Source organism: Canis lupus, chromosome 4, assembly GCF_003254725.2.
Source record: "Canis lupus dingo isolate Sandy chromosome 4, ASM325472v2, whole genome shotgun sequence".
Taxonomy (NCBI): Eukaryota; Metazoa; Chordata; class Mammalia; order Carnivora; family Canidae; genus Canis; species Canis lupus.
The window spans coordinates 15,325,803-15,345,291 of NC_064246.1; the positions used below are offsets into that span (position 1 = coordinate 15,325,803).

At 35.3% G+C, this 19,489-nt stretch overlaps 1 protein-coding gene across 7 annotated transcripts in view; it reads right to left on the minus strand.

The window, feature by feature from the left end:
- Nucleotides 1-19,489, minus strand: part of JMJD1C (jumonji domain containing 1C) — a 330,895-nt gene that overhangs the window by 12,252 nt on the left and 299,154 nt on the right. For 6 of the 7 annotated variants that reach the window (XM_025434455.3, XM_025434457.3, XM_025434456.3 and 3 more), the window contains 11 exons: nt 17,191-17,280; nt 16,382-16,509; nt 16,007-16,220; nt 15,272-15,486; nt 14,272-14,550; nt 10,815-10,983; nt 10,145-10,235; nt 9,534-9,664; nt 9,035-9,157; nt 3,976-4,115; nt 2,561-2,737 (listed from right to left, as the gene is read on the minus strand). In XM_025434455.3, the coding sequence (XP_025290240.3) occupies nt 2,561-2,737; nt 3,976-4,115; nt 9,035-9,157; nt 9,534-9,664; nt 10,145-10,235; nt 10,815-10,983; nt 14,272-14,550; nt 15,272-15,486; nt 16,007-16,220; nt 16,382-16,509; nt 17,191-17,280 (1,757 nt within the window). Of the gene's footprint in view, nt 1-2,560; nt 2,738-3,975; nt 4,116-9,034; nt 9,158-9,533; nt 9,665-10,144; nt 10,236-10,814; nt 10,984-14,271; nt 14,551-15,271; nt 15,487-15,607; nt 15,713-16,006; nt 16,221-16,381; nt 16,510-17,190; nt 17,281-19,489 lie in introns of those variants that run through there. The other variant, XR_007410126.1, reaches the window with a different exon arrangement.

Below are 19,489 nucleotides of genomic sequence, written 5' to 3' on the forward strand. Positions count from 1 at the left end.
CAAATGTTAAGGACAAGTCACAGTTCAGGAGAATATCAGATAAAGAGCTTATAAAGTAGAGTAGTTAAGAACACTACTCAAAACTCAGTAAGAAAAATGAACCCCCCCCAAAGAAAACCTAACTGCAAAAATGTATAAAATACTTGAACACAAAGATTTACCAAAATAGATATGTAGATGATGGCAAATCAGCACATGAAAAGATGCTAAACATAGTTATTAAGAAAGAGTAAACTGAAACTACAATGTGATACCAATGCACACTTATTCATATGCTTAAAAACAATACTGCCAATAAGCAGAGGAAATGGAACTCATATAGATTACTTTGGGGAATAGAAAATGATATGACTTTAGAGAACCACCTGGCAGGTTCTTATAAAGTTAATCATACATTTATTATATGACCAGGAAATTCCATTACTTGGTATTTATCCAACTGAAATAAAAACTGATGTTCATAGAAAAACCTGTATGATGGGGAGCTTGGATGGCTCAGTTGGTTAACTGTCTGCCTTCAGCTCAGGTCATGATCCCAGGGTCCTGGGATTGAGCCCCCAGTGTCGGGCTCCCTGTTTTTCCCTCCCTCTGCTCCCCCTGCTCCTGCTATCTCGAATAAATAAAATCTTTAAAAAGAAAAACCTGTATGCAAATGTTTTTGGTGGCTTTACCTATTATTGTCCCAGCCTAGAAACCACCGAACGTTCTTTGACTGGTGAATGGCTTAAAAAAACTGTTACATTTATACAATGAACAACTAGCCAGCAATTAAAAAGATCCAACTACTGGTATATCGAACATGGATGAATCTCAAATGTTTTATATGGTGAATAAGAAAAGTTAGACTCAAAAGCTACATATTCTATGACATTCAATAAAGGCAGAACTACAGGAGAAAAACATAAGCAGTTGTAGGAATGTCAGATGGAAAAACAAAAAAGGAATGTCAGATGGGAGAAGCTGAGTAAAAAAGGGCAGTAGGGAATTTTTAAGAGTGATGGAAGTGTTTGATATTTTGTTGTGTTGTTACCTAATGATATATTAGTCAAAACTTGGAGAACTGTGCACTGAAATTATACCTCTGTTTAAAAAACTGCACCGGTTTAACTTTAAGAAAATAGATATTGAGGCAGCCCAGGTGGCTCAGTGGTTTAGTGCCGCCTTCAGCCCAGGGTGTGATCCTGGAGACCTGGGATCGAGTCCCACGTTGTGCTCACTGCATGGAGCCTGCCTCTCTCTGCCTGTGTCTCTGTGTCTCATGAATAAATAAATAAAATCTTAAAAAAAAATAGATACTGGATAAATTAAATATGTAAGGCTTTTCAAGGGAACTTATCTTGTATTATCAAAGAATTCTTTCTATTTACAAAAAGATTAATGTACCATTTTCTTAAATGCTATCTGATATGTAGAAATGAAAAATTCAGCCCTGAGTTTGACATATTAAAAACTAAGCAACTATTATCACTTAAGCAATATTTGTGCTATTATATACTGGTGTCACAATGCTCAACAGGCAGTAATTGCTTATGTAGTTACATAAAATGTGGAAATCATTCCTTGATAAAAGTACATAGATCAGATACATCTCAATTACTAGGTGGTAGGAAAGGTGAAGAACCAACTCTGAAGTGAACTAACATTTGGGGTTCTGGGTTTCCTCTCCATACTCTGTTACTATGAGGGCTAAGCTGGTCTGTGGTAGCTGCAGTCTATTTATAGGAATCCACTGTATGTTCTTAATCCAATCCTCCATGCCCACTATCTATTCCATGCCATTTTCCCAGGTGCCACATAGTTAAGCCACAGCAACAAAGACAATGTGTTTATTTTTGTTTTTAAATGTTACAGATCAACAGCTATAAAAATTATGTATCATCTTTCTTTGGACATGCTATTGCTATGTTGGCAAACTAATAAGGCGAGAGTTTACACTAAAAGCCTGAATTATGGAATGGTTTAGCTGACACTTCATTCTGCTCAATTTGGTGCCTTAGAAAATGTGTGATCTCTTAAGTCTTAATTCTTAAGTGTTAAGTCTCACTTCTGAGAACTGAATATATAGTATCTCTTATTTCTCCCTTAAGTCTTAAAAATGAGATTTTAATCCACTAAACCAGAAACAATACAAAAATGGAAATTTGGCTCACACTGAAACAATTTTAAGTTCTCAAAGCATTTAATTACGTCCGATCTCTTCAAGCACTGGAAAGCTATTTTCGTGATTTCTTAATGAAAGCAAATTGGGTGCGGGTCATTCTCTTATCAGAACAATTTCTTTTTTTAAAAAAATTTTTTAAATTAATTAATTTATTTATGATAGTCACAGAGAGAGAGAGAGAGAGAGAGAGAGAGAGAGAGGCAGAGACACAGGCAGAGGGAGAAGCAGGCTCCATGCACTGGGAGCCTGATGTGGGACTCAATCCCGGGTCTCCAGGATTGCGCCCTGTGCCAAAGGCAGGCACCAAACCGCTGCGCCACCCAGGGATCCCCAACAATTTCTTTTTCAGAATTGGTTCCTTCAAGTAACAGATGTGTGAGAAGTTAAGTGTTTACGTACCTGATGAAGTGCTCCTGCTGGTAAGACAATGGCATCACCAAGGAATTGAATAAGAGTACAGGTTCTGACTCCATATTCCTCAAGTAGTCTTTGGCGGAGCTTTTTGTTCACATACCAACTTTGGTCACGTATTGGATCGTGTTCTGGTAGAACTTCAAGGCCCTGTTCTTTTGAAATCTGCAATATGGATTAAAATTAAAATATATACCTCAATTTTAAGTAAGGGAAATGGTAAATCCTGTTTGGTTATATTTCAATTTTCTTTACAATAACCATCTTTTATTCTTAGAATCTTATGGAACAATGTATGCACTTAAGTTAAATAATATTCTACAACAATTGGAAAAGCCAAAGGATATTAAAACAATATTGCGCATTGAGATGCTGTTAATAAAGTGAGTCATACTACTACCTCCTCACCTCTTCCATCCACCAGAAAGTTACCAACCATCTGGTTTCTTCTTTATGATTGTTTCAAAAGCATAGCACAGAGATTAGGAAAAGCTCAGGTTTAATAGCTTCTTTTTTCCCCCAAAGCCAAACTATCTGTATGGACTTCTTCTTAAAACACTTCCTGATCTTGCCTTTTTTAAAAATGTAGTACAAAATGTAGGTAAATGGTGCTAACCTTCTAATCTTTGACAAGTCAATTTCAAGGGATCCTTTTACAAACCAGTGCAATAATCATTCTGCTTTTAAGAAGCATAATTTACAATATTTTAAAATTAAAATATTGATAGGTATTCTGGGATAAGATAGTAGGTACAGAGCTATAGCTCCTTCACTTCATACTGAACAGAGACAAACCTTAAATCCATTCTGATGGAAAATTAAGTATATAATAAAATCAGCAGTGATAGTCCCTTACAAGAAATCCCTGTAATTGCATGTTTAGTAAATATCTGAGCAAAAGGTTGAACTAATTATTCCAAATTCATGTCACTTTCAGTGTCTAACTAAAAAGTACAATTACTAAAATTTCAGTCTATTCAAATATATACAGCAATTGATGTGGCAGCAATTGGCAGCCTATGTCAAAAGCCAAAAAAAAGAAAGGTCCTACACCTTGTTTAGATGTTTCTAAGACATACTAGTTTTTATATCCTGTAATTTTCACCACATTTCACCAAGGGTAACACCTGACTCATCAACAGTTTAGTTCTTCACTATAAGAAGATAGGGATCATTAGCAACTGAAAGAAGTTGCCATTCAAATACCTCAACATGAAATGGGCTTTAAAAGGAACAAAAGAAAGGAGCTTTTGACTTTCAACAATAGTAAGAAGTCCCCTCCTTTTCTGAAGTAAAACTATTTAATGATCTTATATTCCTGAATGCTAAATGAAGCTCCAGTAAAAATTACAAAGTCCTTGCTCAAGGTAAAGAAAGAAACTATTTGCAACCTAAATGTATACCTTTTGAAGAAATTCCCTTATCTTATCAATGTCTTTCCCTGCATAAATATGCCACAGAGCACCAGGTATTTCACTTGAGTCCTTCAATCGTTTTCTTAAAATGTCATCCAAATCTTCTTCCTCAAATTTCTTGAGTATTCCTGAAACATAGGAGAGTATTTTCAAATTGGTCAATAAAGACCCCAGAAAGCCAAGTGTCCTAGAATTGATCTATCAGAACAGCACAGTGCCTAACTAGATCAGGACTCTTAAAGAGGAGGTACACTCAGTTAAACTGCTATAGAATGGAAAACACCGACCATGTGTAACAAGGGACAGAGTAACAGGAATTCTCCCAGATCATTTGTTTTCTGCAAATCAAGGAACAAGATAAAAACTTTGAGGGTTTCTAACTCAAACTTCACCAACTTTCTTCCTGTCCCAAGGGTGTGGTTCTAACAATGATTTGTACTCATACAGCATTTCATAACTTACAAAAGACTTTCATAACCACAACTAACTACTTAGTAAAGCAGGCAAGGATCATAACCTCTATTTTACTTTTTATTTTGGGGAGGGCAGGCAGAGGGAGGAGGAGAAATAGAATCCCAAGCAGGCCCCAGCTCAGTGTGGAGCCCGGCACAGGGCTCGATTTCATGACCCTGAGATCATGACCTGAGTGGAAACCAAGAGTTGGATGTTTAACTGACTGGGTCACTCACGTGCCCCAACTACAGCGAATATTTTAAAGGAATGTTCTTTTGAGAGTCAAAGAAATTTATTGCTTGCTACAAAGAATACATCAGGTGTTTCCTAATTTGTAATAGTAAATTCTTTTTTATGTTTAAAGTTGATTGCAAGGATTTTTTTTTAAAGATTTTATTTAGGGGATCCCTGGGTGGCTCAGCAGTTTAGCGCCTGCCTTTGGCCCAGGGCATGATCCTGGAGTCCTGGGATCAAGTCCCACATCAGGCTCCCTGCATGGAGCCTGCTTCTCCCTCTTCCTGTGTCTCTGCCTCGCTCTCCCTTTCTGTGTCTCCCATGAATAAATAAATAAAATCTTAAAAAAAAAAAATTTTATTTATTTATTCATGAAAGACACTGAGAGAGGCAGAGACATAGGCAGAGGGAGAAGCAAGCAAGGATTTCTTTACTTGACATTAAGTGTTTACAATGTATGCCAGACACTGTTGTAGAATGTTGGGGATTAGAGCTAAACAAAGACCCAGTTAAGACTTCACAGAGGAAAATAGAGTATTAATAAATGTAGCAAAATAAACAAAAAAACCACAGTGAGGTAAATGCAATCACAGGAGTACGAAAGGTACACAAAGACTGGTTCAGTTCTCAAATGTTATGTATTAACAAAATTATAAACTGGCAACCTCAGAATGATTTCCCCCCACTTTTTTTTTCTTTAAATTTTACTGCTCTGTGAATTACAAAAAGGGAGGAGGGGTGGGACACCTGAGTGACTCGGTTAAGTGTTTGCCTTCAGCTCAGGTCATGGTCTCAGGGTCCTGGGATTGAGCCCCACATCAGCTCCCTGCTCAATGGGGAGTTTGCTTCTCCCTCTCCCTATGCCACTCCCCATTACTCATGGTCTCTCTCTCAAATTAAAAAAAAAAAAAAAAAAAAAAAAAAAGACGGGATTATTGGGGAAGAGAAAGTTTAGGCCTCTAGAGGGAGAAGACAGTATGAGCTACACTTTGAAGGTATTTGCCAGGGAGACAAGGAGGTATGAGAGCCATTATAGGTGAAGGAAAAAGCACATGCTTTAAGTAGGTCAGTATTTCTTGGGGTGTTTTAAACATTAACCCTAAAACACTTTCTTTTATGATATCTATAAAGAAATGCAAAAATCTTTAGATAAAGACAGCCATGGATTAAAATGATGAATGTTTTCTCAAAAGACCAAATCCTACATTACAAACGAGGGATGGGAGGTGAGCAGAACCGAAAATTGATAATGAAGTCTCAGGCTTTAAGGACATGAAAGACTAATAGAGGAGAAAAACAGGTATAATTTCTGTATTTTAGAATACATGCTATAGGGGTTGAACAAGTACAATGAGGTACAAAAGAGATAATTAACTCTGTGTCATCGCAGGCTTTGAAAAAATAAGCAATTTGAACCATAAGTCACACATTTTTGTTTTAGAGCTGGGACTACAACCTAACTGTGCCTAACTCTCAAATTCTTGGGAGTAGGGGAGGCAAAGAGTTTATCAATTATAATCAAGTGTCAATTTAGGAAGCTGAGAAACATATAAAAATGAGTTTCTAGTTTTGGGGGAATTTAGGTTGTGTTTTACAGAAGCTGTCAAATACTGTGAATACTATAGGAACCCTCATGTCCTCAGCACCAAATCATTAAGCTTTAGATGCATTCTTGGCTTTAGATAAAGAACTGGTGATGGAACCACCCAGGGCAATATACACGTTTAATGCAATCCCTATCAAAATACCATGGACTTTCTTCAGAGAGTTAGAACAAATTATTTTAAGATTTGTGTGGAATCAGAAAAGACCCCGAATAGCCAGGGGAATTTTAAAAAAGAAAACCATATCTGGGGGCATCACAATGCCAGATTTCAGGTTGTACTACAAAGCTGTGGTCATCAAGACAGTGTGGTACTGGCACAATAACAGACACATAGATCAATGGAACAGAATAGAGAATCCAGAAGTTGACCCTGAACTTTATGGGCAACTAATATTCGATAAAGGAGGAAAGACTATCCATTGGAAGAAAGACAGTCTCTTCAATAAATGGTGCTGGGAAAATTGGACATCCACATGCAGAGGAATGAAACTAGACCACTCTCTTTCACCATACACAAAGATAAACTCAAAATGCATGAAAGATCTAAATGTGAGACAAGATTCCATCAAAATCCTAGAGAAGAACACAGGCAACACCCTTTTTGAACTCGGCCATAGTAACTTCTTGCAAGATACATCCACGAAGGCAAAAGAAACAAAAGCAAAAATGAACTATTGGGACTTCAAGATAAGAAGCTTTTGCACAGCAAAGGATACAGTCCACAAAACTCAAAGACAACCTACAGAATGGGAGAAGATATTTGCAAATGACATCAGATAAAGGGCTAGTTTCCAAGATCTATAAAGAACTTATTAAACTCAACACCAAAGAAACAAACAATCCAATCATGAAATGGGCAAAAGATATGAACAGAAATCTCACAGAGGAAGACACAGACATGGCCAACATGCATATGAGAAAATGCTCTGCATCACTTGCCACCAGGGAAATACAAATCAAAACCACAATGAGATACCACCTCACACCAGTGAGAATGGGGAAAATTAACAAGGCAGGAAACAACAAATGTTGGAGAGGATGCGGAGAAAAGGGAACCCTCATACACTGTTGGTGGGAATGTGAACTGGTGCAGCCACTCTGGAAAACTGTGTGGAGGTTCCTCAAACAGTTAAAAATATACCTGCCCTACGACCCAGCAATTGCACTGTTGGGGATTTACCCCAAAGATACAAATGCAATGAAACGCCGGGACACCTGCACCCTGATGTTTATAGCAGCAATGGCCACGATAGCCAAACTGTGGAAGGAGCCTCGGTGTCCAACGAAAGATGAATGGATAAAGAAGATGTGGTTTATGTATACAATGGAATATTACTCAGCTATTAGAAATGACAAATACCCACCATTTGCTTCAACGTGGATGGAACTGGAGGGTATTATGCTGAGTGAAGTAAGTCAGTCGGAGAAGGACAAACATTATATGTTCTCATTCATTTGGGGAATATAAATAATAGTGAAAGGGAATATAAGGGAAGGGAGAAGAAATGTGTGGGAAATATCAGAAAGGGAGACAGAACGTAAAGACTGCTAACTCTGGGAAACAAACTAGGGGTGGTAGAAGGGGAGGAGGGCGGGGGGTGGGAGTGAATGGGTGACGGGCACTGGGGGTTATTCTGTATGTTAGTAAATTGAACACCAATAAAAAATAAATTAAAAAAAAAAAAAAGAACTGGTGATGGATATGGTGGTTGGGTCATGCATAGAATTTCACATGAAGTACACATAAACTAGAAAATGTTAAAAAAAAAAATTCTCTGACTCTAGAAAAGCCTTGGGATTCCATAAGGTTAGTCAATAAGAACTAGGGGAGTAGTATCACAGAAGCCAAGGGCAGTATTTGAAGAATAGGCAGTGACTGTAATTAACAGTGCCATTTATTTTAGAGGGGCAAGCATTAAGAAGACCAGAAAGAAACCAATGAAAACACTGATTCAATTGTGAATATTAGGGAGGGCTGCAGCAATAGTAATTTCAGTGAGGCAGCAGGTATAAGGCCAACCTTTTTTTTTTTTTTTTTTTGGCTAACCTGCTTTTTAAATGTGACTAAGAGTTGACAAAGACAGCAAAGAATTTGTTACAAAGACAGGAGCTATAGGATGGTGGCTAGGAAGACTAGATTTGAAGGTTTTCTTCTGAGAAAGAACAGTCTAGAGTGCACTCCTATCCTGAAGAAGATAAGCCAGTGGAGAGGAAAGGTTTAAACATCTATTTACATACAGAAGGGGTTAGCAGATGGAACAAGGTTTTAGAAAGAAATCCAGAGGATGAAATCTAAGACCTATATACACTGGATAGAAAGGTTATGTCTATTTAGGAGAAAATATCCCTTCTCTCTCTGATAGATGGGGAAAAAATGAAGAATGCCTGAGGCAAAAACCAAATCTTAAATCATCTTCAGAACCCCAGGACCCAGTTTCTATTCTCTAATAAAGTGTTTATAATAAAAAGTAAGCCTAAGAGTATATTTTCACAAATGGAACATTTAAAGATAGAAAAGGAGCAAATAAATATATTCATTCTTAAAATTTAAATTCCTATTATATTGAAAAAAGGTAAATCTAGCACTCTTAAAGTAATAAAGATTAGAATACCCATATATCCACTGCAATTCTTTTTGCAATCCTTGCTATTTACTCAGAGGCTTGACACTCTGGATAATAAATCTTTGTGTGTGTGTGTGTATGTGGTTATTCAATTTCATTTCAAAGACCACTGTTTTTCAAGTTTCTTTACCTGCTTTTGAGAGAATGCCATTTCCCTTTGCTATGCCAACATAGACTAGAATATTTACAACATCAGAAACTTCAACATGGAGATTTGTTGTTCCTATGTCATGATCTTTAGCAGCAGCTACACCTATGTAAAAAACAAAATTTTATTGGACTGAATGTCTTACATATTCCCTCTAAAATCAGCTCTATGAGGAAAATTTGTTAAATGTAATTTGAGCTTTAGGTTTACTTGTTCCAAAACCTCCTCAAGAGCCACAATCCAATAAATTTTCATAAAAATCAAATTAATAGAAAATGTAAATATCTTGCAAGGAATTAGCAAGTACTTAACTATATTGGCTATTAATTTCTAATATACTGTTTGATAGGAAAAAAAGATTTCAATGGATTGCTAAAAAACAGATTTAGTAGAACCTAAATATCATTAGACAATTTATTGTTGGACAGAAGTTAAAATTTCATATAATTCCAAGTTCATGAAAATGCAAATATATACCTACCATAGGCACTGCACAATCTGGGTCCTAGATCAGGGCGTACAAAAAATCCTGGCAAGTGAGAGGCCAAGTTAAATTTTCCTTCCGGATTACAATATTCTGGCAATGGCAGACTTTTTAAAAGATCCTCATATCTGAAGAATAACAACATGGACTTTTTTTGAGTACAGATTTACATTCTTACATGCTTTCATATACACAATTTTCAGGTTGCTGAAAACATAATACAACCTTTCCATAAGGTTTCTGACAAGCAACACTTTCCTTGACTTCATTAAGTTTAAATGAATGCCTAACACAAGGGCAAGAAATGATTGACTAAAACTGCAATTCTGTTTCTCTAATCACAGCAAATTAAAAACACCAAGAGAAGGGAGATCCCAAACAGGACTCCATGTCCTTTGAGATATTAGCATTCTTTCTTTTAAATCCCAACATAAAGACTTTATCCGGCTGAGACTACAGAGATTGGGTTTTGTTCTTAATTTATTTTTAATTGGCAAAGAAAATGCCTGAAGGTCAAATACGTAGAATTCCTTATGCTTCTTCTGGGGATACTCTCAGCTCAATTTCAAAAACCCAACAGTTAAAATAACAAGTTTTAAAATATATACCTTGCTGGCATCATAGTCTTGAAGTCTTCTCCTGAAGGGCAATCTTTCAATTTTAAAACAACTGTTTCTCCACTTTTTGTTTTTTGTCGTTCTATAAAGAATGCAGTTTATTATTAAAAGGTAATCTCTGCCTTTTAATTTTTATTAATGTTTGGAGAGGAAGGAAGAGATGTAAAATGAATGACTTGATTGTCATACAGTAGGTATTTAATGAATGCTTGCTTACTGAGTTTAACTTCTTATGTACTTATACAGTATTAGGACTCCTGTTCCTTATGTATTTAGATATCTGTAATATTGCAAAAATATTCTTTAAAAGTCTGTTTACAGGGGTTATTGAAGTTAGTCTTACATTTTTACTTTTAATTTTCTAAGTGTTTTACATAACTTATGTAATTCTCAAAGGTTTACAGTGTTGCCAAAAATACCCCCTATATAATAGGGAAACACAATATAAATTAATTATTTATTTATGGTCAAAGGAAATTAGGGGTGGAACCAAGGAATAAGACCCAATCTCTTGTTCCCAAGTATCTGTCTCTTCTTTATTAAAAGCCAAAGAATATAGAAGTTTCAAAGATTAAAAATCTTTTAAGTCATATTTGTAATTTGTAATGGGGGGGGGGATTATGTTTCAGAAAACAGTAAAACAAACAAAAAAGCAACATACTTGAAACTTCTTCAAAACCATCCCAGAATTCCTTAACATTGGCATTTGAAATTATGCTGTCTTTGCAGTTCAGGAGATCAGCCTGGTGGTCTCCAAAATCAAGACTAATTGATTCCGCCTTCCACAAGCTAATGTTCATTTTCTTATGCACACCAGAAACCACTGCAGGCTTAAAAATAAATAGATAGATCAATAAGTAAGTTAAAAGGTATATGGACACTTCCAAAATTCAATTTTATAACGCACATACAACAAACAGATAACATGTTAAGTTTTAGGACTACCGACAAACCGTGAAAATAAAAGGAACTATTGCAAATAGTCCCTAACCTGGAAAGATGTACATAATATGCTGGCAAAGAGAAAAGGTAATGAGAAAATGCCATGTAGAATACATCGCCATTTTTTTAAAATTAAAATTAACATGTAAAATAAATAAATACATAAATAAATACATAAATTAATACATACATAAATAAATAAAATTACCATGTAGTAAATTTTCAGGAATGAAGTCCTAAAGGCTATATTAAAGACTTCAGTTCTAGGCAGGATAAATATGGATTTTTGGCTGCTTTATTTATAGACTTATTTTTGATGATAGAACATAACCTACTCATATATCTGTATAATATATATAATAAAATTTTAATAAAATAATACAGTCCTTGAGCTTAAAACATAATTTGTATCACTTGAAACACATATACATGTTCTTTACCTCCACAAGGATTATGATAAATAAAAATATTAAACCAGGCAAAATATTAAGTTTCAAGCTTAATGGCTAATTCCCTGAAAGTAAACCTTTCCTTTGAAATCATATAAATTTGAATTCCATCAAGGCTACCTAACCCAAAAACAACTGAAGATTTAAAGCTTCTAAAACTCCAATGCTGATGTAAAAAAACCTCTACAATGCTCTGATATGCTATCCTCAAGGTTTTCAGTTTTTAAAATTCTTTTATTACAATAAGAAGCAAAAATCTGGGATATAGAGAACAAAGAAAGTTGTGACTTGAGAGTCTCTTGTAAAATACAACATTTATTAAGTTATCTTAAACTTCATTAAGATAATTTTATTTTGGGAACCATAGAGCAGAATAACCTCTAGCTAGGGTTCTTATCACAAAAAATATCTCAAAATTAAAGAAAAACAACAAAAATAACCTTAATTCTGGTTAACTACTTTACTTGGAGGACCACTCCATTAAACTTCTCTTCAACGGGCTAATAATAGAATATTCCACTATTAAAAATAGATTCAACTATTAGATAATTAACTATTGTTGGCAATTCGGATATTAATTCTCAGCCTTTAGTATGGCTATCCAATAATATTCCTATCCAGCCCTATGCCAATCTTTCTAATGATAATCATACTGGTAAAAAAAAAAAAAAAAAAAAAAAAACAAGAGGCAAGTTATGTAGTACATTAGAATATTTTCAAGCAGAATTCTTATGCTAACATCATCATCTTTCTGAAAAACTGGAAATCTTCCTATTTTGATTCCTTGCCCCTAGCCTTATCTTCCTTTAAGTCAGTTTCTTTTTTTTTTTTTTTAAATTTTTATTTATTTATGATAGTCACACAGAGAGAGAGAGGCGGAGACATAGGCAGAGAGAGAAGCAGGCTCCATGCACCAGGAGCCCGATGTGGGATTCGATCCCGGGTCTCCAGGATCGCGCCCTGGGCCAAAGGCAGGCGCTTAACCGCTGCGCCACCCAGGGATCCCTTTAAGTCAGTTTCCAATCTGCTTTGCTGTCAGTTATTTTAAAATGCCAATCCTATTACTTTGACTCCTCAATTTAAACTATCATCTACAGGATAAAATTCAAACTCCTTAGTGTAAAATACCAAAAGGCCCTTCATAAGCATAACCGTAACTACCATTTCCTCGTTATTATCCTATAGAATTCTTTTATCTATGTTCCAGGCAAACAAAACTACTTAGCAGTATCCCAAGCACATGATGGTTTTGTTTATTTCCAACCTCTTGTTCACATCTAGAAAAATTTTACTTAATCCTTGAGGCATCAATTCAGACTAGCCTTTCTGAATTAGTACTCAAGCCTGGTCATTCTCTCTTGTGGGTTTTTATAGCACGTTAACAAAGTTCTTAGGATATTTAATGTACTTATTAAAATATTTATGTGGGGCAGCCCTGGTGGCTCAGCGGTTTAGCGCTGCCTTCAGCCTAGGGCATGATCCTGGAGACCTGGGATCGAGTCCCATGTCAGGCTCCCTGCATGGAGCCTGTTTCTCCCTCTGCCTGTGTCTCTGCCTCTCTCTCTCTCTGTGTCTCTCATGAATAAATACATTTTATTAAAATAAATAAATAAATAAATAAATAAATAAATAAATAAATAAAATATTTATGTGGGCAGCACCGGTGGCCCAGCGGTTTAGTGCCGCCTTCAGCCCGGGGTGTGACCCTGGAAACCTGGGATCTAGTCCCGCATCGGGCTCCCTGCATGGAGCCTGCATCTCCTTCTGCCTCTGTCTCTGCCTCTCTCTGTCATGAATAAATAAATAAAACCTTTAAAATATATATATATATATATTTATGTGACTGTTCAAGCACACACCTAATCAAGTGGTCTAAATTATGACCCACCAGTGGCATCAGTGCTTCAAGGAAAGCCAACCAGAAAACAAAAAAAGGCTAGATATTGTGTATGTGCAACAAAAGGGTATGATTTTTTTCTGGGGAGAAAGGGAGCAAGATTTCTTCACATTGTGAAAAGGATTAGTGAACCAATCTAACAAGATTATGAATCATGGTACTAAAATATAAAATAGTTTACTATCTTACTGATTTTTATATAACTTACTCATTTTTATATTTTTTTCATTTTTATATTAATAGCTAGTATAAAGAGTAGATTTTATTACGTGCTCAAAAACTATCAATGAATAAAAATAAAATTGCAAATGATGTTTTCCAGAAACCAAGAAAAAAACATAATGCTAAGCCATGCAAATTCTTAATTTTGTTCACAATTTCTGCATTAATGCGACAAACTGCCATGTGAAATGCCTATCATTCTATCAAAACTTTGGTCAAAGAGAAAATCATTTTCATTTTAACAGAATTCAATAATGTCATTCAGGATCTGATGAACTGACGTATAAATACATGTTCTCTGAATGAACATTAAAGGCAAGGCAAATGCTTCTAGTATTAACATTTATTAGTAGATATGGATCTGTTAAGTGGACTAAACTACAAATAAAAAAAAAGGAAGTACCAAATTTTGTTAATACACAGCTTTATTAAAAGTTTGTTGACTGACATGACAGCTAAACAATATAATGTCAAACAATCAATGCTTCCCTATTCATGTCTGACCAAAAAATAAGAATTCAGAAACAGTAATTCTAGTTTTTGTTTTTGATATCTTACTTCCAAATGCGTGAACTTATCCAACCAGCTTAAATACTTAAAATACTCACTTGTCCATGTTTCCAACACTCTTTGAAAAGCTTCCAATTATTAATATTTTTATAATCCTTAAGCCACAGAATATGCTGCTCACAGATCCAAGAATGTGGTATGTCACTGTACAATTTATTGTTTTCCTCCATGGATGATTTTCTGCTCTCATTAGGCTCTTCTTTAAGCTCTGGTTTTACATTTATCTTAGAGGCTTTATTTGGTGGAATTTTGTTTTCAACAACTGAAGCAATTATGTCATCAAGAATATTTGGCATAGTCCTTCCACTTTTGCCACTCTATAAGGGAAAAAGTTGTATTTTGAGAGGAAATGTATACATCTTTAAACTTTCACTTTGGTTTACTACTAATATAGCAAACAACCAACGCAAACATTTTAACTACCTTCAAGAAAATGTAATCATGTCAGTGGATATGGATCTAGAGTCCCTATGTTGTTCCTAAAAGATAGAAACCAGAAGTTTGGTGGTATTCCATGTGAGAAATGATCAGGTCTGCAAGAAACTAAGTGTGGCCTTTTATATTCCTTTAGGACTGGGGCAGAGTAAAGTTAGATGGTTAGAATCTCCCATATATGTTTAAAGATCAGTAAAAATTTGTGCCTATCTATGCAATTATTGCTTTTTATTTTCTTATGGTGCATAATTAAGATAAAAACTGATTACCAAGTGTTTTAAGTAAAAAACAAAACAAAACAAAACATATTAATAACATCCATGTGGTTTATTTCCCCTACTAGATACAGGGTTTTCAAATTCTGAAGGAATATCTTAGGGCTCTTCTGCTATAAAAAGCCCCTCCCCCAACCTTTTTAACCTAGAAAAAAACCAAAATCTCCAGCTTTTAAGCTAAGAGATTTATAATGCAACTGGGAGCATGCTTAGTAATAAGTGAATTTTATTTCATTTGCATCTATTTATTGTGTAGTTCACAGCCAAATCCCCAAATCATCCAAATTTAAGGTCCATTTGAAAACCAAAAATCTGGCATCTTACTCACTGGGGTTCCCATTGAATACACTGGGGCAAAGGCAATGCCAGCATCTGTAGAACCCACACGTAGCTTGCCAGCAGTTGTGGTCAGCAAATCTCGTAAAGTTGAACCCTGTTCATTATTCTGGGATGCAGGAGGTGATGTTCTGCTATTTGGAGAATCAGGATTGTCTTGTTCTCTCTCTTCTTTAATTTGCTTTTCAAGGGCAAATTCTTTGTTTTCTGAAATACAACATTTACAAAATTCAAATAAAATTAAGCATGCTGCTCAAGTACTGAAAAAAGTGGGACCCTAACATTTGATAGTGAGAGGTAAAAAGTGTAGCACTAGTGATTTATTCACCTGAACACACACCAGAGGATGGGTTAGATCCTTCAAAATGGAGTCAAACAGTTTGAATATGAAAAGGCCTTCCTCAATATCTTAGACATGTAGCTGAGTTTGCACCTGTCACAAATGAAAAATGCTATAGCTAAGACAGGGAGAAAGTATAGTTTAAGTTACAAAACTACTGCCCTGGTGGTTTTAATGATATGCTCATCCACAAATGATTCTGTAACTAATTTTGATACAATCATAGGAAGGTGAGTTCCTAACAACAGAAAACAAATGTTTTGCTGAATCTAAGCCATGCATAATGCAAGCAAATGTCAAATGTAAATTGTTCTAAGTGAATATTATACATTAATGTGCATTGTTGGTTATATTATAGTTTTCTATTATATACTTTATTATATGTACCTTTTTTTTCCTCTCTGGACTTTTGCTCTGCAAGATCTGCTAACCAGTGCAGTGGTGACTGGGATTCTGGAGGAGTTAACTTGCTGTCTGTGCTTATGTCACTCCCAGGGCTGCTATTGCCATTACTCTCAGAATTCTGAGGGTTATTTTGCTGCTGAGACTCAGGCATGCACAGAGAAATTTTATTACTGTGATTAAGAACATTCTGTAAAACCTGTAAGGGTAGAAGAATTAAACTTTTTAAATACTACCTTTTCAACTATTCAGAGTAACATAGAAAACATAATTTACAAAACACAAGTCCTAAGTTGTAGCTCAAATATCAAAGCTAATTAATTAACCATGCATTTCATTTCAATAATTAGTTGTACTCACTTGAGATACACCATTCACTGCAGGAAAATTTCCAACTTGTATATTTTGTTTGTTAGTGCACTGACAATGGGATTTAATACCATATTTTTCTCTAAGGGTATGCATCACATCTAGAAGATCTGTCAAAACTATAGAATATAAGAGTGGTTAATAAAAGGATTGCCCCAGTTGTTAAGATCATAAAACATTTTTCCTATTTTTCTTGTGTCCTTTCTTCACTTTTCCTCCCATTTTTTCCATCACTTCCATCTATTTCAGGTTTGATCATTCAGCCAAATTCATGTTCTCTAATTCTTTTCTCTCTTCTTTTATTTAAAATTCAGTATCCTCAAAAAGGGGAGAATGATTTTTGATCATAAATCTAATAAGCTTTCTCATGGGGCACCTGGGTGGCTCAGTCAGTTAAGCGTCTGCCTTCAGCTCAGGTCATGATCTGAGTCCTAGTATTGAGACCTGCATCAGGTTCCCTGATCAGCGGGGAGTCTGCTTTGTTCTCTCCCTCTGCCCTTCCCTGCCACTTGTGCTCACTTACAAATAAATAAATAAAATCTTAAAAAAAAAAAAAATTAAAAAACTTTTTGATTACACTCTAGTTTTCCCCCTCTAAAATGGTTCCTCCCGCTTTCTTCATCATTGGGGCTGGGCTTGCCTTGCTAGCTTTATTCCATAGAGAATTCTAAGAATTGAACAAAAACAACTCAGGATTAGATAAACCTTACCTTTCCATTGTATTATATTCCTACATACTCCTAAATAATGTAAAGCAAAAAAGAGCTGTTACACTACTAAGTAAATACATTTATACTTACCAGAACCGGGTATAATTTGAGTAGGCATTAAATGTTTGTGATCATGCGGTTGTCCTTTCACACACTTCATCCAAGCATACAGTTCTTTATCTGTATGATTACAATGTACACTTTTATAGGTCATGATTTTATAATTGTAAAATTGGAGGTTTGTATATAAAGAGCTAACAACTATATAAAATATCAATGGTAGGCTTCAAATGTTCAGTTTTTAAAACAATAAGACAGTTCTATCACTGAGAATTTTATAAAAATAAGATACAAAATTGATTTATGTTATTTAGCCTCTTCTAACATTACCATTACTGTCACTAATATATTTGTTACCTCTATCTTCCTTACTTGATTTTAGCTTCTCTGTCGCTAATTTCCTTTTATCTCTTCACTATTTTCTGTGTCCAACAGGGCTGTTGTCTGATCTTAGTACATTAGACTGACACAAATTTGAGGTTACTACTATTTTCCTCTTATACTTCAAAGACATGTAGAGGAAATGCCATAAGATGTCAAAAAACTGCTATTTTATATAAAATATTTAACTGTTATTACTGCCTTCAAAAAAGGCTCCATACCTGGAGTTGTAAACATATTAAGGCATATCATACACAGGAAAAATATTCAATTACCTTGACCTCAAGGAAATTTTTTTCTATAAATTTAATGACACAGCTACATATTGGTGTGGTTATAACAGTTTCAATAAATATTAGAAAGCTCATTATATTCAGCACACAAAAAAAACTACAACCGTTTCATTAAAAGTTTCAGACTAAAAATTCAAATCTAGTCTAAAATGTCTAAAACTGGGGTGCCTGGGTGGATCGGTGGTTGAGGTCATGATCTTGGGGTCATGGGATTGAGTTCTGCATCAGGCTCCCTGGAGGGAGCCTGCTTCTTCCTCTGCCTATGTCTCTGCCTCTCTGTGTCTCTCAAAAATAAATAAAATATCTAAAAATAAATAAATAAATAAAATGCCCAAAATTGGTTTTCTATAAAAGCTTTCCAACGAGGGGCACCTGGGTGGCTCAGTTGGTCAAGCAGTTACCTTTTGGTAAGGTCATGATCCCAGACAGAGCCCCACAATGGGCTCCCTGCTCAGCGGGGAGTCTGCTTCTTCTGCTCCCTCTGTCCCTCCCCCTTGTGTATGCACACATGCCCTCTCTCTCTCAAAGGAATCTTTAAAATCTTTTAAAAGAAAAAAATTCCAACTTTCCCCTCCAGAGCCTACACAGTAATCTGTAAATGTTTTCTAATTGCTTATATTTTAGATATATAAAACTATATCCTATTCAATGAGTTTATTACAATATTTAACAATGACATAGCTAAATAGATAACAGAATATAAAGCATATAGGTTATATTAAAAAAAGATACAGTGACAATACTTTCAAAATTAATAGTACTATGAATATCAATAGCAACATATTTATTTATTTACTTACTTACTTAGGATTTTTATTTATTTATTCATGACAGAGAGAGAGGTAGGCTCCATGCAGGGAGCCCGATGTGGGACTTGATCCTGGGAGTCCAGGATCATGCCCTGCGCCAAAGGCAGGCACTCAACTGCTAAGCCACCCAGGCGTCCACAGAAGACAACTATTTAGGATTATACATACCCTATCTTATTAAAAAAATACTACATACTTATAATTATGCATACAATATAGGAAAATACAAAACATTAATTTTTTAATTAGGTAAAGGGAAAACAAAACTAACATGGAGCCAGGAATAATAGAAAATGTATGTGATGTTTTTTAACAGTGTAGCTAATTGTATTAGTGGAAAATATCCAAATATATTTTTATAATTTTGAAGATAGTAAATGCCTAACATGCATTCCTTTTTTTTAAAAAAAAAGATTTATTTTACAGAGAGAGAGAGAGAGACACACACAGTGAGTGAGCATGTGCCCAAATACACAGGAGGAGCTGAGAGAGAGAAAGTTCCAGTCTGTGGAGCACCAAGCCCAACAGGAAGCTCTATCTCACTACCTATGAGGTTATGACCTGAGCCAAAACCAAGAGTCTGACGCTTAACTGACTGCACCACCCAGGTGCTCCTAGAATGCATTCACATTTTTGCATTATCACAGAAAACACCCAGCTGTGATGTTTGGAAATGTGTCCCCAGCTCCAGAGGTCTTTTTGGTTAAGTGCTGGGTATCTAAGAAAAAGTTTTTGTAAATTTATCAGTGGAAAAGATACTGATGGCTAACTCATGGTTTATCTATCTGATATACTATTCTGAAAAAGATACCTGGATATGAAAATAGCATTCATCATTTTTAGACA